At 40.6% G+C, this 21,480-nt stretch overlaps 2 protein-coding genes across 2 annotated transcripts in view; both read right to left on the bottom strand.

Annotated features, from left to right (window-relative positions):
- The window catches only part of LOC139716770 (peripheral plasma membrane protein CASK-like), a 198,072-nt gene extending 195,612 nt beyond the window's left edge, over nucleotides 1-2,460 (bottom strand). The window contains exon 1 of the mRNA XM_071628307.1: nucleotides 1,856-2,460. Coding sequence (XP_071484408.1) covers nucleotides 1,856-1,914 — 59 coding nt within the window. The 5' untranslated portion in view covers nucleotides 1,915-2,460. The remainder of the gene's footprint in view (nucleotides 1-1,855) is intronic.
- Nucleotides 2,461-15,772: 13,312 nt separating this feature from the next.
- On the bottom strand, nucleotides 15,773-20,733 carry LOC139716750 (rhomboid-related protein 4-like). Its single transcript, XM_071628284.1, has 5 exons — nucleotides 20,556-20,733; nucleotides 19,424-19,733; nucleotides 18,407-18,646; nucleotides 17,356-17,691; nucleotides 15,773-16,283 (listed from the first exon to the last, which is right to left on the bottom strand). The coding sequence occupies exons 1-5, from the start codon at nucleotides 20,721-20,723 to the stop codon at nucleotides 16,084-16,086; spliced, it is 1,254 nt and encodes a 417-aa protein (XP_071484385.1). The 5' UTR covers nucleotides 20,724-20,733; the 3' UTR covers nucleotides 15,773-16,083.
- Between the last annotated feature and the right edge of the window lie 747 nt (nucleotides 20,734-21,480).

The following is a 21,480-nucleotide window of genomic DNA, read 5'->3' as shown; positions in this document are numbered from 1 at the left end:
TGAAACCCACTAAATAATACCAAAAATTATTACACTAGTCTGTAATACATGCATGCAGAAATAAATTGGGAAACTGTAGGTCATGATAGTATCACACAGATGTGGTATTGTTATGGCTAACTGTTAACACTACAAATAACCAGTCTCTTCTTAAACCCTCTAAAAGTTAATGTCTTATAGAAATGTATCATGAAACAAGATATTTATCCAGTCCATGGTTACAACTTGTCCTTTGTACAACTAGTTTAATGACATAAAGATGGGCACTGGAACATAAGGTTTACTAAATGATTTCTACCATCAGCAGTATTTCAAATGTCACTGACCTGAGTGCCCAACAAAGGTAATGGTAAGCCTACTTACAAGATGTTGTATATAAATTTTTCGAAAGTGCAAAACAAGGAGCAGGTTGGTGCAATAAAACACAACCCCTCACTCAGTTTTAATCTTCATGTTTTTCGCTATCTCTTTTATGTAAATTCACAGTGAACGTTTTGTGAAGCCCTGTGATACATGTTCCCTTTTATTGTAAGAGTGCTATACGTAATCCAGTATACAAGTATTCATTGTTTATGAGTGCAATACTATGGTTCCGAATATTACACGAGGGAGCAAGTTTAACCGCTCTATTCAACAACGCGAAGCAGAGTTGAATAGAACGGTTCAACTTGCACCAAATGTAATTCATATTCGAACCATTGCACGAATGATAAAACTTGAATATTTGTTTACAAATTGTATGTACCAATATTGTATTGTATTGTATTATATTGTGAAAATTGTTTTGTATTGTATTCTCCTTCCTCCTTCAAGATGGTTTAACCTCAAAAAGCAATAATATCATGAGGAGTCATTTATGTAGAAGAAGTTGATGTACATTACAAATGTACCTAAATACTCCGAAACACATTAGAAATAATACATTGTAACATGCAAAACAAAACAAGAAGGCGTAAATTCAACCACAACCCTTTTCCCCTCATGTGCACTCTCCCTTTCACACCACAGATGCAATACTTTGAGTTAGAATAGTTATAGTTATATATAGTTAAAGCAGAACGTGGTCAACATACTGTACAGTGTAGAATACTTGTACATACACATGTAATGTACAATTGTACATTGTAGTTTCACTGCCTAACATTGACGAGATGGACTAGAGAAGTAGAGTCTATGTAAATTGGATGGATTCAGACACATATCTAGATGGGTTTCTTGGCTGTGTTGGGATAGATTTCTCATTTATATTCCAGCAATATCTGGCTATGAACAACAACAACACAATCTAATGCATGTTTTATGTATATTTTTACCTATGCAGTGTATCATTATAATAGTCACTTTTCACTCATTAAAGAAATGAAGTCATCCCATGATTGCATTGGTCTAGAACAACAGTTGATAATTTCTACCTCATTTCACATTCAAATAAGATGGAAACTACTGTGGGATGGGCTTAATATCAGAACCAGTGGCAGTAGTACTGCAAGGTGAAAGCAAAGGAAAGAAATGTCTTCCTTCTTGCTCAATATTTAGGTGTGTAACTGAAACTGGTTTGCCTGATCATAGACAAAAAATAAATAAATAAATGAATAAATAAAAATCATAGGAAAAGCACGAACCAAAATTCAATCTGCTTGTGTTAGCATCCAAATATGAAAATAAGGCAGGAACTCCACATGTACAATGACAATGTACATTTATGACGTAGACTCTTACGTTAGACGCAGTATTTTTTAAACCCAAAATGAACATAGAAAGTACAAATAGTTTTCTATTCATGTTAGACCAGTTCTAACCGTTAGATGTAGCAAATGTCGATATTATATTATCATTAACGTGATTAAGGACTTACTTTCCAATGACTTCACACAACTCATAAACATCATCGAAGAGCAAGTCCTCATCAGCCATGGCTGTTGTTGTCAGCTCTCGGTCTCAAGACACTCGTTTCTCGTAAATTTGTAGGGCGGTGGGGAAGTCGGTGTAGGTAAACCCCCTGACAGCTGAATTCCTTGCCAAATTCTTGAGTGTCTAGATCTAGGCAATCGTCACACAAAAAAATATGGATAGTTCCAAGGTACCAGCAAGCAGTTGGTACGCGGGGTGCTAACGAGCAGGTGCACAAAATGTCAGGCACAGTAGCCCCTCACATCGAATTACAGTTTTCGTGATTTTCCTGCGGTAAAAACACACAGTGACAACCGATAGGCGACTTACACCGCACGAATACGTATCTATCCGTGTGCACAAAATATAGGTGTGACCCGAACAGCTATTAGTTCGCTAAAATAGAGTCTGCAGAACGTTTCGATGATAGAATCAGCAATCAACTTGCCATTGCAGCTAGAGGAATTCTGATAGGATATCCTGAGAGCGAATACATCCAAATTACCGGGTAATTCCAGTGATATGGAGACGTTTCGGCAACATCGGCGATACCTCTCTGTCGGTCGATGATTATGCCGATCTTCTCGATTTTATCAGTTTTTTTGGCATCCCGAAAAACGCCCTCTTTTGGGCAAGTGGTGTCAATCCTATTGGGTCACAAGAGTTCTGTGCACATCACTCGAGCAGTGCTTTTTGTGTACATAATGTGAGTGTTGTCTCTACACCATTTTAATAGGTTATGTTCAAAGACTCAGTATACAAGTACTATTAAACAAACTGAGTTTGGCCTATTCTTCGTCAAATTATTTCACTCTCAATACTCATTATATTTTCCAGTGAAAAGAGCGGGGTAAAAAACAACAACACCAGACACAACGCGATGAATATGAGGAAGGGAACTTTACTTGAGAAAGTGATGATTATAGTTACAGGGTCAAAAATGTTATGATACTAGTAACTGATGAAATTTTTGTTTCAATTTGTTCATTTTCCACTTACAATCGTAACAAAGACAGCTCTTTATCATGGAACTCCCACTACCTTTCCTTGGAAACACTGAAATAGATTCCTGCAGATCTGGTTATCTATATTCAGAACCCATCAAATGCGGCAGCATGCTAGCAGTGGGTCTATGGAAATGACTGGTATCACACTGCATTGATCAGTGCAAAAGAAGAATTGACGCATGACTTATTTGATTAAGTCATGTGCTAATTTGTCTTTTGCACTGATGAATGCAATGTGTCTTCGCAAAGCAAATACTAAGTAAGTAGGCTTCCCGGGGTTGTCTTATTTCCCCTGCTATGGCACGACCTCAAACAATGTTCAAAGTATTCGAATCAGCTCAATACACTGTACTGACTGGACATAAGCATTTTTATTTTATCTAATTTGATAAGAACTAGTATGCCTTACTCATAGCAGGGGCGGCGCAGCCGTGGAGGCCGTGGGGGCTCGGGCCCCCACACTTTTTGTGCACCATACAAAGGAATACATAAGGTGTCATCACTTTGGGCCCCCACACTTTTCTCAACCCGGAAGTACGTAAGTGGCACTAAAATGGGAGGGGAGAGAATGAGCTGAGGACCTTTTTGTTTTGTTTTGGTTTTTTTTTTACTTGTCAGCTGAAGAAACCCGGAAGTGGACGGGGACGGGGAGAGATGAGCTGAGGACCTTTTTTTTTTTTTTGCTTGTTAGCTCATGAAACCCGGAAGTGGGCCCCCACACTTTTGAAAAAGTGCGCCGGCCCTGCATAGTGTCTTTGGCAGAATTTTGTACCGTGATATAGCCCTACCCCCCCCCCCCCCACCACCACCCCACTGTCAATGAAGAAATCTGAACAAGACTCATTCCTTTTTCTTCTGCAGACACTTCAAAAAGCGCATATTGCACTATAGCTGTCTACAGATGATAAAGATGCATAATATTTTAGTAAATCTGTCAGGTGATAGGAGGGGGAGGAATCAAAGAGTTTTGGTTTTTTTTTTTCGTATGGCTCTGATCAGCGCATCGGGTATATTATCATAAACCTATAATGCACTCCTTGTGGTAGCCGCATCGCAGGAACGTCTGCACGCAGACTCCGACCACAAAACGCTGTTGTTCATCTAGTAGGACAACATTCATCATCGGAAGCATCTAAAATCTTTCGCAGATCATTGTGTTCACTGTCATCAACATGAAATATGGACGATGCCAACCGGAGTGACAGCTCGTACGTTCGCTCAAACGCAGCGACGTGTCGGAGCCCTTTCATGCAGTATATAGGCCTACACATCGATGGATGGACATCGATGTCGTCTGCCTCCGATATTAACGGAGCACCGCCTAAGGAAATTCTTGACGCTCCTCTGAGTCTCAACCACAGAACTCTATGTAAGAGTTCTGTGGTCGCAACATGCAGCTCATGATAATGCATCTATTTTATCATAGCGCCCATCACCAGTTTTCAGACGACTTGCCATGCCGTCTGATGCATCCCGCTGTCTCTGAAGAGAACTTTTTATCATCAGTTATATAGGCCTACTATATCACTACTTTATCACTAAACGCAAAATACTAATTAATGGTGTATACTTCAAACATATGCCCTACACAACTATTCCTTATGCAAAATGCTAAATATGTCTCTCAGGGTACTGTTCGTCACTGACCAAAAAGAATATAATTATGACAATATTTCCGGTACGGTAAATCGCTATAGAGGTATATAATTATAATGTATATCCGGTTCCTCCCGAATTCTCCGAGCGCCTTCAATGCCCCCAAACGAGATTCTGTTTGCAAGTTGACAGAGAACGGACAGGTTGGTAATCCACCTGTGCGAAAGCAGTCAATCGGTACATGTATCTGTTACGGCACATTTTGGTAATTTGCAACATTTTGGTAAATTACCAAAATGTGCAGTTACCGAAATGTGCCTTAACTATGTTACGGCACATTTTGGTAAATTTACCAAAGTGTGCCGTCAATGTCCTGCACATTTTGGTAACTTTCTGCTCCTCCACAATCATCACAAAAACAAATTGTAAGTGCAGGTGGTTTTTGTCCCCACCGAATGAGTTCGGCAGCCTAAAGGCCGTGTCACACCTTTCCGGGCAAGCTACGCGGGCTTGTTATGAGTAAGGTTTTCCCAGCCCGCAGGAAATTATCTCGCCCGTAGTTGCCCGGAGCTACGCACGCAAGTCCCATTTACCCGCAGCCAAATTTTGGGCAGCAACTCGCAGGCAACTCCCACGCAGGTACTTCGCAGTCCCCGTATGCGGTCAGCGCGGCCAAGATAATGACATTCTGTCATTTCTGTTGGACTTCTGCCATTCCTTCAGATGAATTTCTGAGTTGTCAGTCCACACGCGCCTGGCACGCAGGTCACACAGAATACCCGCAAGAAGAACATAAGTAGCACGCATCCAGCAAGTAAGACACAAGTGCGAAACTGGTAAACATTCTTGTCCGCCCGCAGAAAATTTTCCTGCGTGCTAAAAAAATCCCTACTCGCATCAAGCCCGCGTAGCTTGCCCGGAAAGGTGTGACAAAGGTGTGGTTACGGGTTAAAAGGATTTGCGTGCGCGCCTCCAGGCGACTACGGGTGAGATACGTGCTAGGTACTGTTACGTGCAGGTCATCTGCGGAGACCTCTGGGTAGTGAAAATTGTTCTTCGCAAGTGGCACGCAAGGCTTGCCCGGAAAGATGTGACACTGCCTGTAAGGCCGTGTCACCCTTTCCAGACAAGCTACGCGGGCTTGTTGCGAGTAGGGATTTTTTTCAGCACGCAGGAAAATTTTCTGCGGGCGGACAAGAATGTTTACGAGTTTCGCACTTATGTCTTATTTGCTAGACGCGTGCTACTTACCTTCTACTTGCGTGTATTCCGTTTGACCTGCGCGAGAACTTTGAAACCGATCCGTTTTCTGTTACGAGCGACTTACGGGTACTGCGAAGTACCTGCGTGGGAGTTGTCTGCAAGGTGCTGCCGGTAAGGGTCTCCTACTGGTGTTCTGCGTGTACCCCCGCAAATCACTCGGAACATATTTTGAACATGCTCAAGGCCTTGTCATACCGTATCTGGGGAAGTTTGACTTGCGGGGAAGCAAATTTGCTACCCGGAGCTCTCCGCAGTTGGTCCGCACCTGACAGTACCTATAAGCGCGTATCTCGCCTGTATTTGCCCGGAGGTGCGCACGCAAGTCCGATTTACCCGCAGCTAAGTTTACAACATGGGAATTGCCCGCAGAGGTACACGTAGAACGCCAGTAGGAGGCCCTTAGCGGCAGCACCTCGCAGGCAACTCCCACGCATGTATCTCGCAGTCCCCGTATGCGGCCAAATTAATGACATTCTGTGGTACTTCTGCCATTCCTTCAGAGGAATTCCTTCACTGAGTTGTCAGCCCCACGCACCTGGCACGCAGGTCACACAGCATACCCGCATGAAAAGCAATCGCAATAGCTTACTCGAGCCTTCAGCTCGGGTGAGCTAAATAGGTGTCTTGCCTGTCTTTACTGCTGCAGCAGGACCATATCACCTTAACTCCTTGACAGTATTATAAATCTCAAGCCCATCTATGGGTTTTTAGTTCAGTTACAAAAATGTGCAGATTGTCCAAAATGTGCTGGCAAATCCACTTTTAACTGCACATTTTGGTGACATATCCCGTCAGGTATAGGTGGACTATCGGCACATTTTGGTAAATTACCAAAATGTGCAGTTACCAAAATGTGCCGTCACATAGTGACGGCACATTTTGGTAACTTGCACATTTTGGTAATTTACCAAAAATGTGCCGATTTACCAAAATGTGCCGTAACAGTATCCCTTTCCACGGTCAACATGCCATCAAACAATACAATTATTGATTGATCGGGCGCAAGGTATGAATAGAGCGTCTGCTGATCTCGCATCTTTACTCTTTTGTTATGTATATAATAAGAGGCACCTGAATGGGATCAGTGAAAGCAGATTTCTACTGAGCTCAGCCTGGATCGCTTTATACATCTGGTTTTATAGCGAAACCTTTTCTGATAAAGCTTTTAAGAAGCCGAAGAACGCATAAGTCCATATACCGCTTAAATTCAGCTATCCTGTTGGAGTTATACGTTATCTTTTTCTCTTTCCATAAAACACCTTGTGCAATGTTTTACAGATTTTTTGTCTCTTGCTGTTGTGTGTATTATGTATTGAATGTCATTGTGTATATCTTTCATGGGGTCTAGGGCAATTACCCCTGGGCAATTACCCCGACCCTTCCCTTGGCCCTAATCCTAATCCTAATCCTAACCCTAACCTAAACTCCTAACCCTAATCTTTATTCTTACCTTACCACTAACCAGTATTAAGCCGGGGGTAATTGCCCGGATAAGCTTTCATGCCTCCCTGTTTATACCGAGTGATTACCGCGCTGTTTTTACCACCACGATGTACTTTGCACAAATAAGCAATTTTTGTGTATATATATATATATATATATATATGTATATATATATTTTTTTTCACATGACAATGAAATATCTTGAATCTTGAATTAAAAAGTATTTTAATCACCTCGGTACAATTCCCTTGCCCACCAACATCTACAAGGGTCCGGAAATTCAGGAAAGGCATTGGGACATAATTAAGCTTAAGAAATTGTGTAATCCATTTTCATTGACCTATAGTTCATAGCTCGTATTATGTATCTATGTTCTTTGCATAAACGCTTCGTCAATGTCGTAAACGAGTGTATTGAATGATGCAACAATTTTTAAATCCACACTCTTAAAACATCCGGGTCAGAACTGACCGGAAAGGGTCCGTTGGGGTCACACCCCGTTCCGGGTCAGAAATAACAAGGAATGGGGTCAGACGATATGACCCATTCAGAGTCATGAATTGGGTCAGGGTGACCCCATTCCGGGTCTTCATGACCACATTCCAAGTCATTTTTGACCCGGAATTGGATGTGACCCCAACGGACCCGGTTTCGGGTCAGTTCTGAGTTCTGAGTTCTGACCAGGATTTTTTAGAGTGCATATAAAAAACAAAATGCTTAAAAGCTCAGATGAAATTGTAAAATAATTCTTGTTCTATATAAAGCTCGCAATTTCACCCAAAGTTGTACACTGTTCGGTTTCTTTCATGTCTGCCATGTGAAACAACTATTCTTTGACTTTAAAAAAAAAAATCGTTTGACTTTGGACGGTTTAGATCCATCGTATCCCCTGCTTCCAGGAATCTGACCATCATGACGAGAATAATATTGTCCAGCACGTATACTGTATAAGATAACCTTCGGAATGCTCCATTGTGCCCTGGTAAGGCCTCAGAACTGATCATGAAATATTCATTGTTCGTTCCTCTCCATTATATCCTATTACACAGCTGCCATCCAACGAGATTGCCTTAGATTACATCTGTGTCAATACGTGTGTGAACGGATGAAACCATTTTCAAGACTATACGAACTTAGAGGTCTCATGAAAATTCATGAAAGTATCAACACTGCATGCAGGAGAAGGTTGTCTATAACTTCAAAGTATGTTGGTGATCACTCTACAACATTGTCTATCAATATCCAATATCTATTTTACTCTCTGTTCCTGTATATCACATTTAAGAGGAGCTAACGAGCGAGCGAGCAAGGAGAAACACACAACAAAAATTTTTAAAAACTTTTAGTTTTCACAATCATAATGAAGAGATTTGCTCGAAACTTGTATTATTCTGGTAAACACTTGGAGTAGAAAGTTGATAGCAGACAACTATTTCGACCACCAAATTCATTGGTGTGGTGCGAATCTTATAGCTCCGTGATTATTATTCATCGGTGTGTATCATCTAGTGACACGACATTATATTCTGCTCCTGCGACAAATTATTATTATTGCTCCAGTCCTATATTTTCTCCGAGGACTTCCAACGAGTGTTAGGATTAGGGTTGTGACAGGGTTTCAGGTTTAGTTTGACGTGAGGATTATAGGATAAGGTTTGTTGGTAGAATTAAATTTTATGGTTGGATTAGAGTGCAGAGATTTCATGGGAGCAATAAATTGTTGCAGGAGCAAAAATAATGTCATGGAACCATTATATCTATACAATAATGTACAAGTATAAGATCTTATGACAAGTTATCATAGAGTACATCATGCGGTTTGTCTGGGAAGTGACTCCAGTAAGTAAAGCATGATTGCATATAATATTGTTAAACATTAAAATGTTTGAATTTTGATTGGTTGCTCCGGAGCTGAAGAAACAAAAGGAATCTTTTCTGAAGTTTGATACCAACGTGCAATGCCAATAGATACCAAATTGAATATAATCGGGCAGGTTCGCGACATCGTGTGTTTTATCCTCGTTGGGTCTATAATTATGAAAATAATTCTAATGAAAAAAGAAGAAGAAGAAGAAGAAAGATTGACAAGAGACAGTTCAGTCAGCTTTTCCTCCTAAACTTTTGGAAACAAACAAACAAACAAAACACAATCAAGTGACATGGTTAACAATACACTTGCAGGACCGGTGTTGGGGTAATCAAGCACAGACACAGACCCGAAATAATTACCATCGCATTTCTGTAAAAGTGGATATTTTCGCGCAACTATTCGCGCTCGGCCCGGTAAGAAGAGTTTCGCGCGTTTTTAATTCCGCGGAATCAAGACAGTAAGTACGGGAACATGTGGCAAGCAAAAATATTCGCGTGCTTTTATTTTAGTGCTAGTTTCTGGTTGCGCGAAATGAGCGAAAATTTCAACACCGCGAAAATTTCCACTTTTACAGAGTAATGCAATGACACCACCTCGTGGGGAGAGTGTGCACATGAACATTATCTGTTAACAACACATTCACAGGGCCTGAAATCTGGATTTCATTGGGCACAAGTTTACAAGAAATATCTGCGTTGCGTACTTTCAAAGAGGCAATTTAGAAATAAACTGTACAAAGATGTTCTGTTTGAAATTATCAATCCTCCTGCTTGATATCCTCCCCTCTTTCCATCTCTTCTTTCCCCTCTCATCTCAACTTATCTCATCAATCCCTCTATTTCATAATCATCTCCTCTTATAATCTCTCTCTCACTGTGGAGCTTCAGTTTTAGTTATTGTTGTGGTTCTTCATGCCATTCCGGTATACATTCTGTTTATTGTTACATGTATCTCGTAATGATGATATTTTATTTTGTTTTTTATTTTATTTTATTTATTTATTTATCTATTATTATTATTATTATTATTATTATTATTATTATTATTATCATTATTATTGTTATCTCTATCTTCACAAGATATCTCTTGGAGATTAATATCACGTCAAGTTCCATCCTGGAACCTTAGACTTCCAGTACTTTTCTCAGGATTCGTGCCGTCCCCAGCAATGCTGCTTTTTGGAGCGTTTGCACTCGATCTGGCACACCAACGTCGTCCAAGTGCCGTCGCAGCTGCTTTGGCGTTGTGCCGAGTGCTCAATTATTATTATTATTATTATTATTATTATTATTATTTTTTTTTTTTTTTTTTGGGGGGGGGGGGGCTAAATAATGTAAACTATGCTTTTATTTATCCCCCCCCCCCAACTTTGGTTCTTACGACTCCAAGTTTTGCAAGTGATGTTATTAGTACATGTACAGTGGATTCCCATTATAACGAAGTGCTCGGGACCGGCAGATTTCTTTCCTTATATCAACATTTTGTTAAAACCGAACAAACAAACAATACAAAAACAGAGATCCCATAGCTTTGCGACCTGGATTTTTATTTTGTTGTAACCGGAATTTCATTATAACGGGAGTGCACTGTATTATTGTTTCGATTATTTTTGTACATAACAGACAAAATATTATTGTATAATAATCATTGTAACACATCTTTGTTCCATGGTTTTGCGAACACAAAGTGGAAATACATTGTAAATTTAAATCAATCAATGAATGACTTCTCCACATCAGCCTGACATGTTGTACACACTGAGTAATGATTTGTCTTGGTATTTATCATTCAAATCACATATGCTAATCAGTGGAGACAAAACATAACTTTTCAGGCATAAACTGGGATGAAACAAAGTATGTGCTTTTTTTTCTCGCTCTGTTTTATTTCAGCTGATCATGCCAGAACTTAAAATGTTACAAATAATATTCTGTAGAAATACACAAGATATACATATTTTACCTTTTAAAAAGTCCATGAAAAGTGCACTTTCACCACTTTACAACATTACAAATGTTTTTCATCTTCAAGAAAGTTTTTCCATCATGGCATAGCATGAGTCATGTACAAAACTAGTGTGATAAAAGTTCAGTGTTCCAAGATAAAGCACAATGTGCATAACAATATCATGATAATGTAAAATATGACCTGCTTTCCCATCCTGTAACATGAATAAAACACATTTTGTAGTACTTCTACAATTTTTGCCCTTTTCTCATGAAGCAAACTACCATAGAATATCTGTCAGAGTTCATGCAGCAAAGTTCATACATAAAACACTGATGATAATGGAACATACAAACACATCATCCCAAATAACATAGCATGGTTGACACATAGGCCCGAATTCACGAAGGTGGTACAAATGAAACCATGGTTTAACCCATGGACAAAAACCATGGAGCGCCAAGTGTATTATCATTTTGTGGACGAAATGTTCTTTTAGTTACAAAATGTTGCCATTTTGTCGCAAAATAATCATTTTATCAACAAAATGACTGATTTCGTAACGAAATATTCCATGCGACACTTGGCGCTCCATGGTTTTTGTCCATGGTTTAAACCATGGTTTCATTTGTACCACCTGCGTAAATTTGGGCCAATGTGTCCTATTACTGATAAATCAGATCTGTTAAACAAACATGTACATGTCTTCGAATACAGTGTCTGAAATTGATTGTGACCTATAAACGTATTTCAGTCTTTTCATTAGTATTGATATTCTATATTGTCAGGTAGATTCAATATGGTCATATAAAGGCAACTGATGACAGATTCTTCTCTTATTCTAGAATATTTATTTAACTAAAAAAAACCCCAAAACAAACACGTATATGTAGACATGCAAATATGTCACTTCTGTTACATTAACAACAAATAATGAGTTGGCTTATGCACTAATAAATATAGAATAAATTATCTAATATACAGTGCACTCCCTTTATAACAAACATGATTATAACAAAAATTGGGTTACACTGAAACAAAAAAGCAGGCCCCAACATTATAAGCTCTATATTTTTATCGTTTATTTGTTTGATTACGATGCAATTTCAATATAACAAAAGAAAATTACCTGTCCTACAAAGGACTTTGTTTTATTGAGAGGCGACTGTAATTGCCCATGATGACTCCTAAACAGGCAATCCCCCAATATGAAGAAAGTCCTTCAGACAAACAGCTTTCTTTCTTCATATCAAAATTTTGTTACAGCCGACCAGTTGGTGTCTATATAAGGATATTTAGATGACAATTTTTGGACATGAATATCCACTTCATCGTAACAAGATATACATGTACAATACCACTGTGTTCATTATATCAGGAGTGCACTGTATTGTGGACTGTCATTCAGGTGTATATGCCTGGGCACTGAGAGACAATAGCAACACAATTAACCCCTTGAGGACGAGTCCCAAGTATACTCACGCATTTGTCTGTGGGAAATGTGTGCTGTAGCAAAATCAGCCCGTCCTCAACAGGTTAAGATGTAGTACTGTATAGTGTATTAAACTTTATCTCCTCATGTCTCCAAAGAGAGAGCATACTGCACAAACAAAGATCACAATCTACGTCAGATACTAACTGAAATATATTTGACGCCCTTCATTGAATCTTGATACATTTTTGTATAAATTTACACATATACATACTTTGTACATACACAAACATGCATCTGTGTGGGTGTGTAGGAATATATTGTACATACTAGTATATATACACATACACATAACCATATTCACAGCTACATATAAACTCCTCAAAAAAAGTTCTGCAATTCAAGTTTGAGGGGTAATATATCTCTTGTTGCTTCATCATCATACATGAATGTGGTATCATTAGAAAGCTTGATTATTCCTCTTTACATGTACAATGATGTGCCATCTGCTGTGATTATGTAATCATGGAATGTGCAGTACTATTGAATATAGGGCAGAGTCTGCATCGAAATGTTGCAAAAAGCATTGTTTTCAACACCGAAGTGTCTTGTGACGATGCAATGTGTTTTGAAAAGTACCCAGATGACAGTGCATGTCTTGCATGAATGTGCACCAGAGCTGCAGTTTACTGAGTGGTCGTTCGTGAAATTTTTAAAGATGCCACGCTTATTGAATCTCCTAAAGGCCTATAGGCAATTGGGCAACTCCAAGCAGGTGTACCCCAAAAGGATGTTGCGGCCCGGTTTGGGGTGAGCGCAAGCACAATATCAAGATTGCGGGTGAAATTTCTTGAAACTGGGGAAGTTAAAGACAGATCAAGGAGTGGGCATCCCAAAAAGACAACCCCGCAAGAAGATCGGTCCATCACACTGTCTGCATTAAGGAACCGAAGGCTATCTGCGAGAAATCTCCGAGACAGATTTGCAAGGCGATTTGGCAGAAGATTGTCTGATTAGACAATCAGGAACTGGCTCCACGCAACCAACTTGCTCGCAAAGCTGCAAGAAAACCGGCAATGACTGTCTTCCACCGTCATGCCCGTATGTGCTGGTGTCGTGAACACTTGAGATGGAACCAGGAGATGTGGCAATCTGTTCTCTTTTCCAATTAGTCAAGATTCTGTCTCAGGAAGCTGGACGGTAGGATCAAGGTCTAATTACATCCTGGCGAACGGTTTGCAGATTGTTGCGTCGACAGATTGACAGCGTTTAGAGGGAGAAGTGTAATGGTATGGGGCGGCATCTAAGCAGTGGGCAAAACGCCGCTTAGCATCATCAATGGCAACATGACGGCCCAGCGATACAGAGATGAAGTCCTTTAGCCAGTGGCACTTCCGTATTTGCACCGTAACCTTGGACCGAATGACATCTTCCAAGATGACAACGCTCGTCTGCATAGAGCATGGATCATCAACGAGTACCTGCGGGATGAGGGCATTGAGAGGATGGAATGGCCAGCGACCGCCCTGACCTTAATCCTATCGAACACTTGTGGGATCAGCTCGGCCTGTCTGTCAGGCAGAGAGTGACTGATCGCACGACAGTGGCAGACCTGCTGCTGATCCTCGTTGAAGAATGGAACGCCATCCTACAGCTTCGTGTGACAAGAATGGTGAACAGCATGAGAAGGAGGTGTCAGGCCGTAGTTGCTGTCCTTGGGTCATCTACCCGCTACTGACCTAATGAGATGCAACCATTTCTCAATAAATGGAGAGGAGACAGACACAGAAAAGATTGTCTGTGTCTTCATTCTTTTGTCATTGAAATTTGGATGAATTCACTTTTTTTTTACCTTGCTGCATATTCAGAGCTGTGCATTCCATGATTGCATAAGAATCACAAGTGACACATCATTGTAAAGAGGAATAATCAAGCTTTCTAATGATACCACATTCATGTATGATGATGAAGCAACAAGAGATATATTACCCCTCAAACTTGAATTGCAGAACTTTTTTTGAGGAATTCAAATGCACAGTTTTGCACATACACACACACACATACACACAGTCAAGATTATATCTTGTAATATACATGCAACGGACACCAGTCAAGAAATTTGTATGCAACCAATGTAATATGTGCACACAACATTCACAGGCACACAGTGAAAATTCATTCCTGCATTGCTTATACCATGGAAAGCTGGTTTGGCAGAAAAAGGCAAAATATCATATAGAGTTCCGGAATCGAGTGCGTGAACATGAGAGTCAGATAATGCACATACCGAACACAAGCCAAGGTTTAAAAAACATAAATGAAATAAAAAATGCATATAATCCATAAAAATGGAACCCTGATACAGCCTTGGAGACTGCTAATTTTTCAGTTTATACAATATTAATGGCATAGAATTTTCATTTTTTGCTGAAAACATCTGTCCTTCACATCTTCCTACATCATCTAAATTTTCAAGACTTTCTCACTTAAAGAAGGACATATGGAACATAGTTCATAAAGTCCCCTTATCAGAAGTTCTGCTACTATGCCTGACCTCACAATCATAATAATTTCCTGTGATCTGGTGAATTTGGTTAAAAGCGGAGTCAAAAGGGGCCTGATCAAGTTTCCATCCTATCAGAATGTTCATCAGAGGCAAAATGACAAACATGTGTGGAAAGAAATAATTAAATTATGTCCTTGACTACACACAACAAGCATAGTCTAAGTAGGGCTTAGAGACACAGAACAATGAAAACAAAAGGGGTGGGTTAGAAGTCAAAGGCAGGGAGCCAAAAACGTAAGGAAGCCGGGGTTTAAAGCAAAAGGGTGACCAGACAAAAGGCAGAGGTGGGCCAGTGATGATCCCACAGGATCATAGGGGGCAACCTGTGAAGAATAAAGATGAATAGGAAGCCAACATCAAATGAGATAAGGAACAACAGAAGGATAAAGAGCAGGAAAATAATGAATAGCAACAGCCTGAGCAAAGGGGGTGGGGGGGGGGGGTGGGAGGGCTGAACAAGCAGTGAGCCCTAAGCTTGCTCACCACTATTGGATAAGCAGTTTTCAGCAGCTTTTTTTTTTCTATAACGATTGAAAGTACATGTATTACATCATGTAGATTAACATATTTTGATATCTATACATGATTATCTGCAATGGAGTAACTTAATACAGCTACTAATTACTAACAACAGATAAGAAAGATACTCTTCACATCTTAGAAGCGCCGTCTCACCATTTCAAATTCCTGGAGTTCCATAATCTATGAGGCTGGAATGGTTAGTGTGGGTTGTGCTTTAACTTGGGGGTGTGGTATAAAAACATGCTCCTCATCTTTTTTCAATCCGAGACCCGCTTTGGTTCTTACACATTTTTGAGGCCCAGAAAGAATGAATATGATCTTTTAAAAGACACTGCATGTTGTCTATGAGAGCTTGTAGGTCGCAGCCAACTGGTTGAGAAGTGGGGGTATAAAACATTGGATGAATGGGCATATAGTTGATCTTGAATTTTCACTCGGCAACAAGCCAAACTTCAGAATTCGTACACCTGCAACCACCAGCCATCGCCAGCTTAGAATTGCAGAGATAACTGTTCACGGATCTTGTTACAGATCTCGTAAGCACGGTTCATCTTTGCAGATGGGCGAGACGCCTCCTCCTTAGCTCCTCATTTGAGGGGCCGCTCCCACCGTTCTGGGGATAAGGGGGAGCAGGGTAGCCGTGCTCTCTACTGAGGTCAGGATACAGTCTATCTGCAGGATCGTCATTGTCATCCACAGGAGGAGCAGACGGCTGAGGCCTGTTGCCATGGTGATGATCTGCATCAGCTTGATAAATGTATGAAAGAAGAGAAGAAGACATACATTTACAAGCTTACTGTAAAATGAGAAATGTTCGCGTGCATTTTAATTTCATGAATTTCGCAAGAGCCAAGATTCACTAAATTAAACTGCATGTAAAAAATTATTGTCTACACTATATTCTTTGAATGCCAGGGGCAGTTTGCAAAGAAGGCCGCCGGCTCCAATTCATGAAAATTTCATGCCATGAAAATATTTTGTTTTACGGTAATACTTCAAAGAAGAAGTGAATTCGTATACAGGTGACTCCCAATAAAGTGAAGTCCTCTGGACTGTCAGTTTTCTTTCATTATATCATAATTAAATGTCATTATAGCCAAACAATAAAGTACATGTATATAATGATATATGGACAATAATATTCGGACCTGAATGTTTACTTGGGTGTAACAAGAGTTTTTTAATGACCATGTTTATTCCAATGGGAGTGTACTGCACTGCAAAGGAACACAAATACACCATGAAGACTACACACAATGAATGGATGAAACACTCCTCAAGAACAACTTACAGGCAACATCATGTGGAACAGTGTGGCTGTCAGGTTGTGAAAGATTGAAGTATACAATTGATTTGAGCAAATATGGACAACAGTAAGGGGATATAAGCAGACTTGGTGGTCACAGTCAATAACATTAGTGCAAGCATGTACACCTACAAATTGCGATATTTGTAGACTATACTTGTAAGTAAATACAGGTACCTACAAATTAAGATTGCTCATTACTTAAACACAACAACCAGATTGAAAGCAATTTAGGATATTAAAGAGATAGCAAACAAACTAAAATACTGCAAACGGCATACATTTAGCGGGTCTAACTTTTTGCAAATCAGGACTCATCGACGATTTTTGCGAGTGGTTGAATTAGCAAATGTGGAGTACAGTAAGGCACATAGAAATGAACATGTACATGCTTCATTCATGTTGGGATCAGAGTTAATTATTTTCATGTGTTGCTGAATTCGCGAACATAAAAAAACCTGTGAAATATACGGCGTACACAGTAATTGAGAGAGGGCAATGAACAGAACTCACCATCAGACCTGCTCCTCCTCAGTGCATCTTGCCGCTGGTCTTCCTCACTCATCCCACCTGTGTAATCGTCAACCTGATAGCTAGGGAGAGTGGGCGGGGCACCATTCCAGGAACCACTCCCCGAAGCCATCCATGACTGTCGTGAGGATGACGCGGAAGGGTTCGGTGGGGCTGGCCTTGCGTGATTGGCAGACCCACTCCCTCGCCCCGTGGTGTAACCACGCCCCCAGTTGCTGCCGGTGGGGCCACTCGCGTGTTGGGCTTCCTGGCGGTAGCCTGTGGCGCTGGTCCTGGACTGAATGTTTGCCCTGCTTGTGGGTGGCATACCAGTAAATGCTGTGAAAATATACCAGGACAAGCAAAGAGATAGATCAATTACTTGAAGCCATAATCCCAACCACAGATGATAGTCAAGACAAAAAGTTTTAATATCATTCAACCAGCTTTAAATTCCCTATCATTAGGAATTTTGAACGAAGAATAATCGCAAACAAGATGTGACTTTGACCAAAAGTCATGAAATCAAACATATTAGTGGCGATATACACCTTCTGGACTTTTAATTGAACATTCTTTCCTAAGCATCTGCCTGCATCTAGATACTATAAGAGCTGTTATTTTCATGTACACATATCTTCACAAATGAGGAGGTGACAGTGAAATGCTTTTTTCGTGATATGACACAGGCTATCGTAAATACACCCATGCCTGCTTGTTCAATCTGCTAGTGCATCAGGTAGCAATATTTTCACGGGTAGTTAAAACTCGAAGCCCAACAGTGATTTGTGAAATTCGCAAAAATCAAACCGTCCCCAAAACAACAGCGCAGTATAACCATTTACAGCCAAGTCTCCACAATGTCACTTCCCACACCATTTTGTGGTAAAAGAGATTAACAACACTCTGCCATGACTCTACTAAGTGCCCTCCGACTTCAAGTGCTGAAAAGGTTCCATAAATTGGGCATGATCACAACCTTTGAGTTGTGGTCTGCACAGTTCGTAGCATTTATCACCCTTAATAGCAAATAGTCATAGGATGGACAACTCACCAGATGACCCAAGATGCCACACAGCATCCATGATGGGTTTAAGGGGTCCCTTAACATAAGCCAGCCCAACAAGAATTCCCGCCAGGTGCCCAGTGAAGGAGGCGCGGGGAACGATGAGTTGAATGAGGACCAGCTCCACCCAGCAGGCCCAGCGGGAGGGTACACTGAAGAGCCCCATGATCCTCTGGTTGTGGACTGGGGTGTAGTATGTAGTCAGCACTTTCAGGGCAAACAGAACACCTGTTGATTAGAGGTTCAAAGATGGAACTTTGTTGGGTGCATTTGTATCTTTTTATCAGCTCATAGACATTGTAACTTTACAACAACCCCATTTCTTGCTCTAAGTGTTTTCCCATGTGAAGACATGAACACATAGATACTACACATCTTTAAGTACTCGAAACGGACTATATGATGTCTGACAATACAGTACTTTTTTTATTTAATGAGGTAGGCAAATTCAACATAATCATTATTTTCTGTTTTCTAGCATAATGAAAGATTGATCTACAGCATTCAAAAAGAAGGGGGAATAAAATCACCCCTGATATTTGTCATTAATAAGTCAAGGGACCGTGATGTGTACCCTTCGTGTTGTGTTGCAATGACCTACTTGCAATGCTACTAGGGTCAAGAGGTGGTAGTTATGGAGTTATTGGTTGTCCCAAACCATAGTTTTCATTTTCTTTTTTTCTTTTTTTTTTTGAGCAAAAAGCAATGGGAGGAGTTGGGAGTTAATGACATCATCACTTTAATTTGCATCACATGATTCTGACCAATGTCACTGTGTACACTGTATATTGGGTAACAATGTGTAAAACTTAGAAATTCAAGAGTATTCCAATCTCACATCCATTTTTTTTTCTGAAACTCCTACCATTTTGTTTCAATCTGAACTTGAACATGGTATACAGCTGCACTTTAAAAGTACCGGTAGATAAAAAAAAAAAAGAATATCTGCAAATGAAACGACAGGCTTCTGCAACATCAATGCAAATTGTCAATCCAACTCTTCACCTGAAAAGCCAGCAGCACAACTTGTGATGTACGAAGGGTCCTCCAGCAGTTCGGCAACCCCGATGTTGAGTCCAACCAAGAGGGCGTTGGTGAGTGCCGAGAAGACCAGGATGAGGTAAGCAAAGTAGGGCGTGCCCATTTGCCTTTCAAGGGAGATCCCCTTCCAGATGAAAGAGACCATGTTGTAATAGAGGTGCCAGTCGTCGAGGTGGAACCAGGCTGCCAGGAAGAGACGGGGCCAGTCACCTTTGTACCACACTGACACCGTGCTGACGCAGACATTCTTGATTGATGGTGACCTGATGACCCTCTGTTGGTTACAAGATTTTGAGTGAGAAGTTTAGATTTTTAAAAGAAACAACAACATAAAAAGGCATTACTAGCATAACAACATATTTTTAGCATCACCTCTTTACACATACAGTACAAACTTACAATGTATTATATAATGCAGCTACCACTGCAACACTGACACATGATCTGGTCACATTGTTCATTACTTTACAGTGCTGCATACACAAAGCAAACAAAAGCAAACACACGCTCCCCGTACACTACAGCCTATTTGTACAGGTTTCACACTATGATGCCTCTACTAGATCTACAGCAAATTGTTGAATACACATCACAATTACATGAAGGTAGTGAGGTAGGTGGCTGGCAGATGGAGTCAAATATCCTTCCCAGTGACGGATATGGAGTTTCAATCACAGTGCACGCATCATTGCCATGTTCGTTAGCCTATACTTGGCCTCGTTATACACCCTGGGCTACGTAGCTCTATGGAGTTAAGTTGAAATCTAGCGGCGATTGCAGCAAATCGTCACTTCATGTGAATATTCATTGCTCTGTGCATATAGATACCCCTCCTTCCTACTCCCTCTAAAAAAAGACAAGAGTCCAGGGGGGTGTTTCATCAACGTTTGTCAGCGCTGACAACTGTCAGCGCTGACAATTTCAGCAAAATCCTTGGCTTTGATTGGATGAGATGTTCTGGTCACTGACTGTTACTATGGTGATTGTAAGTGCTGACAACTGTTTAGCGCTGACAAACGTTGATGAAACACCCCCCTGATTCTCTCTGAAGACAGAGATTGTGTCTGCAAAATGAAAGAAAGAAAACAAAACCTGCCTTGATGTACGGGTTCAGAACACGTAAGTAGATGAGAATGTTTGCAGCCAGAGTGACCAGTGTGGCTGGAGGGATCCTGCTAAATCCGACGCGGTAAAGTTGGTGGAAGAGGAGGAGAAGGCCGAGGCCTTCTCGCCGATGCATTGCTCGTCGTCGGGGTCGGAACATCTCGGATGACCTAAATAAGAGGAGAAACCAAATGATATTCAGTTTACATGCAGAGTGAAGCGTGAAAATACACAGGAAGAAATCTGACACACAAAAGCAGATAAAACGGGACGCAAAATGCTAGACAAAATGGAAAAGAAAAAGTGTAATGACACAAAAAAACAACAACCTAAACTTCTCTTTGACTAGAAGTATCTCAGGAAAACACACAAGTAGCGCCTAGCGGCAATACGCGTGCATCATACACATGTTGTACAAGTTGGTCTTAAGCCGGTGTACCAAAAAGGTATAGCAATTCAGTTTGGGGCCCGTTGCATAAAACTTACCGTTGAATTTAAATGGTAACTACCGTCAAAATTAGGCGTCACAGCCAATCAGCATCAAGGATTCTAAAATTTACCGCTAATTTGAAGACTTACCGCTAGAAAGGAGCGGTAAGTCCAGCGGTAAGGGTTTTATGCAACAGGGCCCAAATGTTCGGCAATGGAATGAGCAAGTACAGTCAGTAACCTTGACGGTGACTTATCCTAATAGATGCCCTAGTCTAGAACAGCTGAGATCTTGAACCCATGGCATGAGAGTCAAGTATGGCCCCGTACGTTCATAATCATGTTGGCACAGAAATAAGTACTCGCACGCGAGTCACATCTTGGCAGCCAGAATATACTTGCTGGGCCTGTTTAAAACTTCGTACATGTACGTTTAACAGCAACAACCACACCACATACAACGTTACCTGAATATGATGTAAAATAAT

Source organism: Diadema antillarum, unplaced genomic scaffold (genome assembly GCF_040938485.1).
Source record: "Diadema antillarum isolate AM-2024a unplaced genomic scaffold, OU_Dant_1.0 scf00000069, whole genome shotgun sequence".
Classification (NCBI taxonomy): domain Eukaryota; kingdom Metazoa; phylum Echinodermata; class Echinoidea; order Diadematoida; family Diadematidae; genus Diadema; species Diadema antillarum.
The sequence above is the reverse complement of the archived record's forward strand: the minus strand, read 5'-3'. Positions and strand labels throughout refer to the sequence as shown.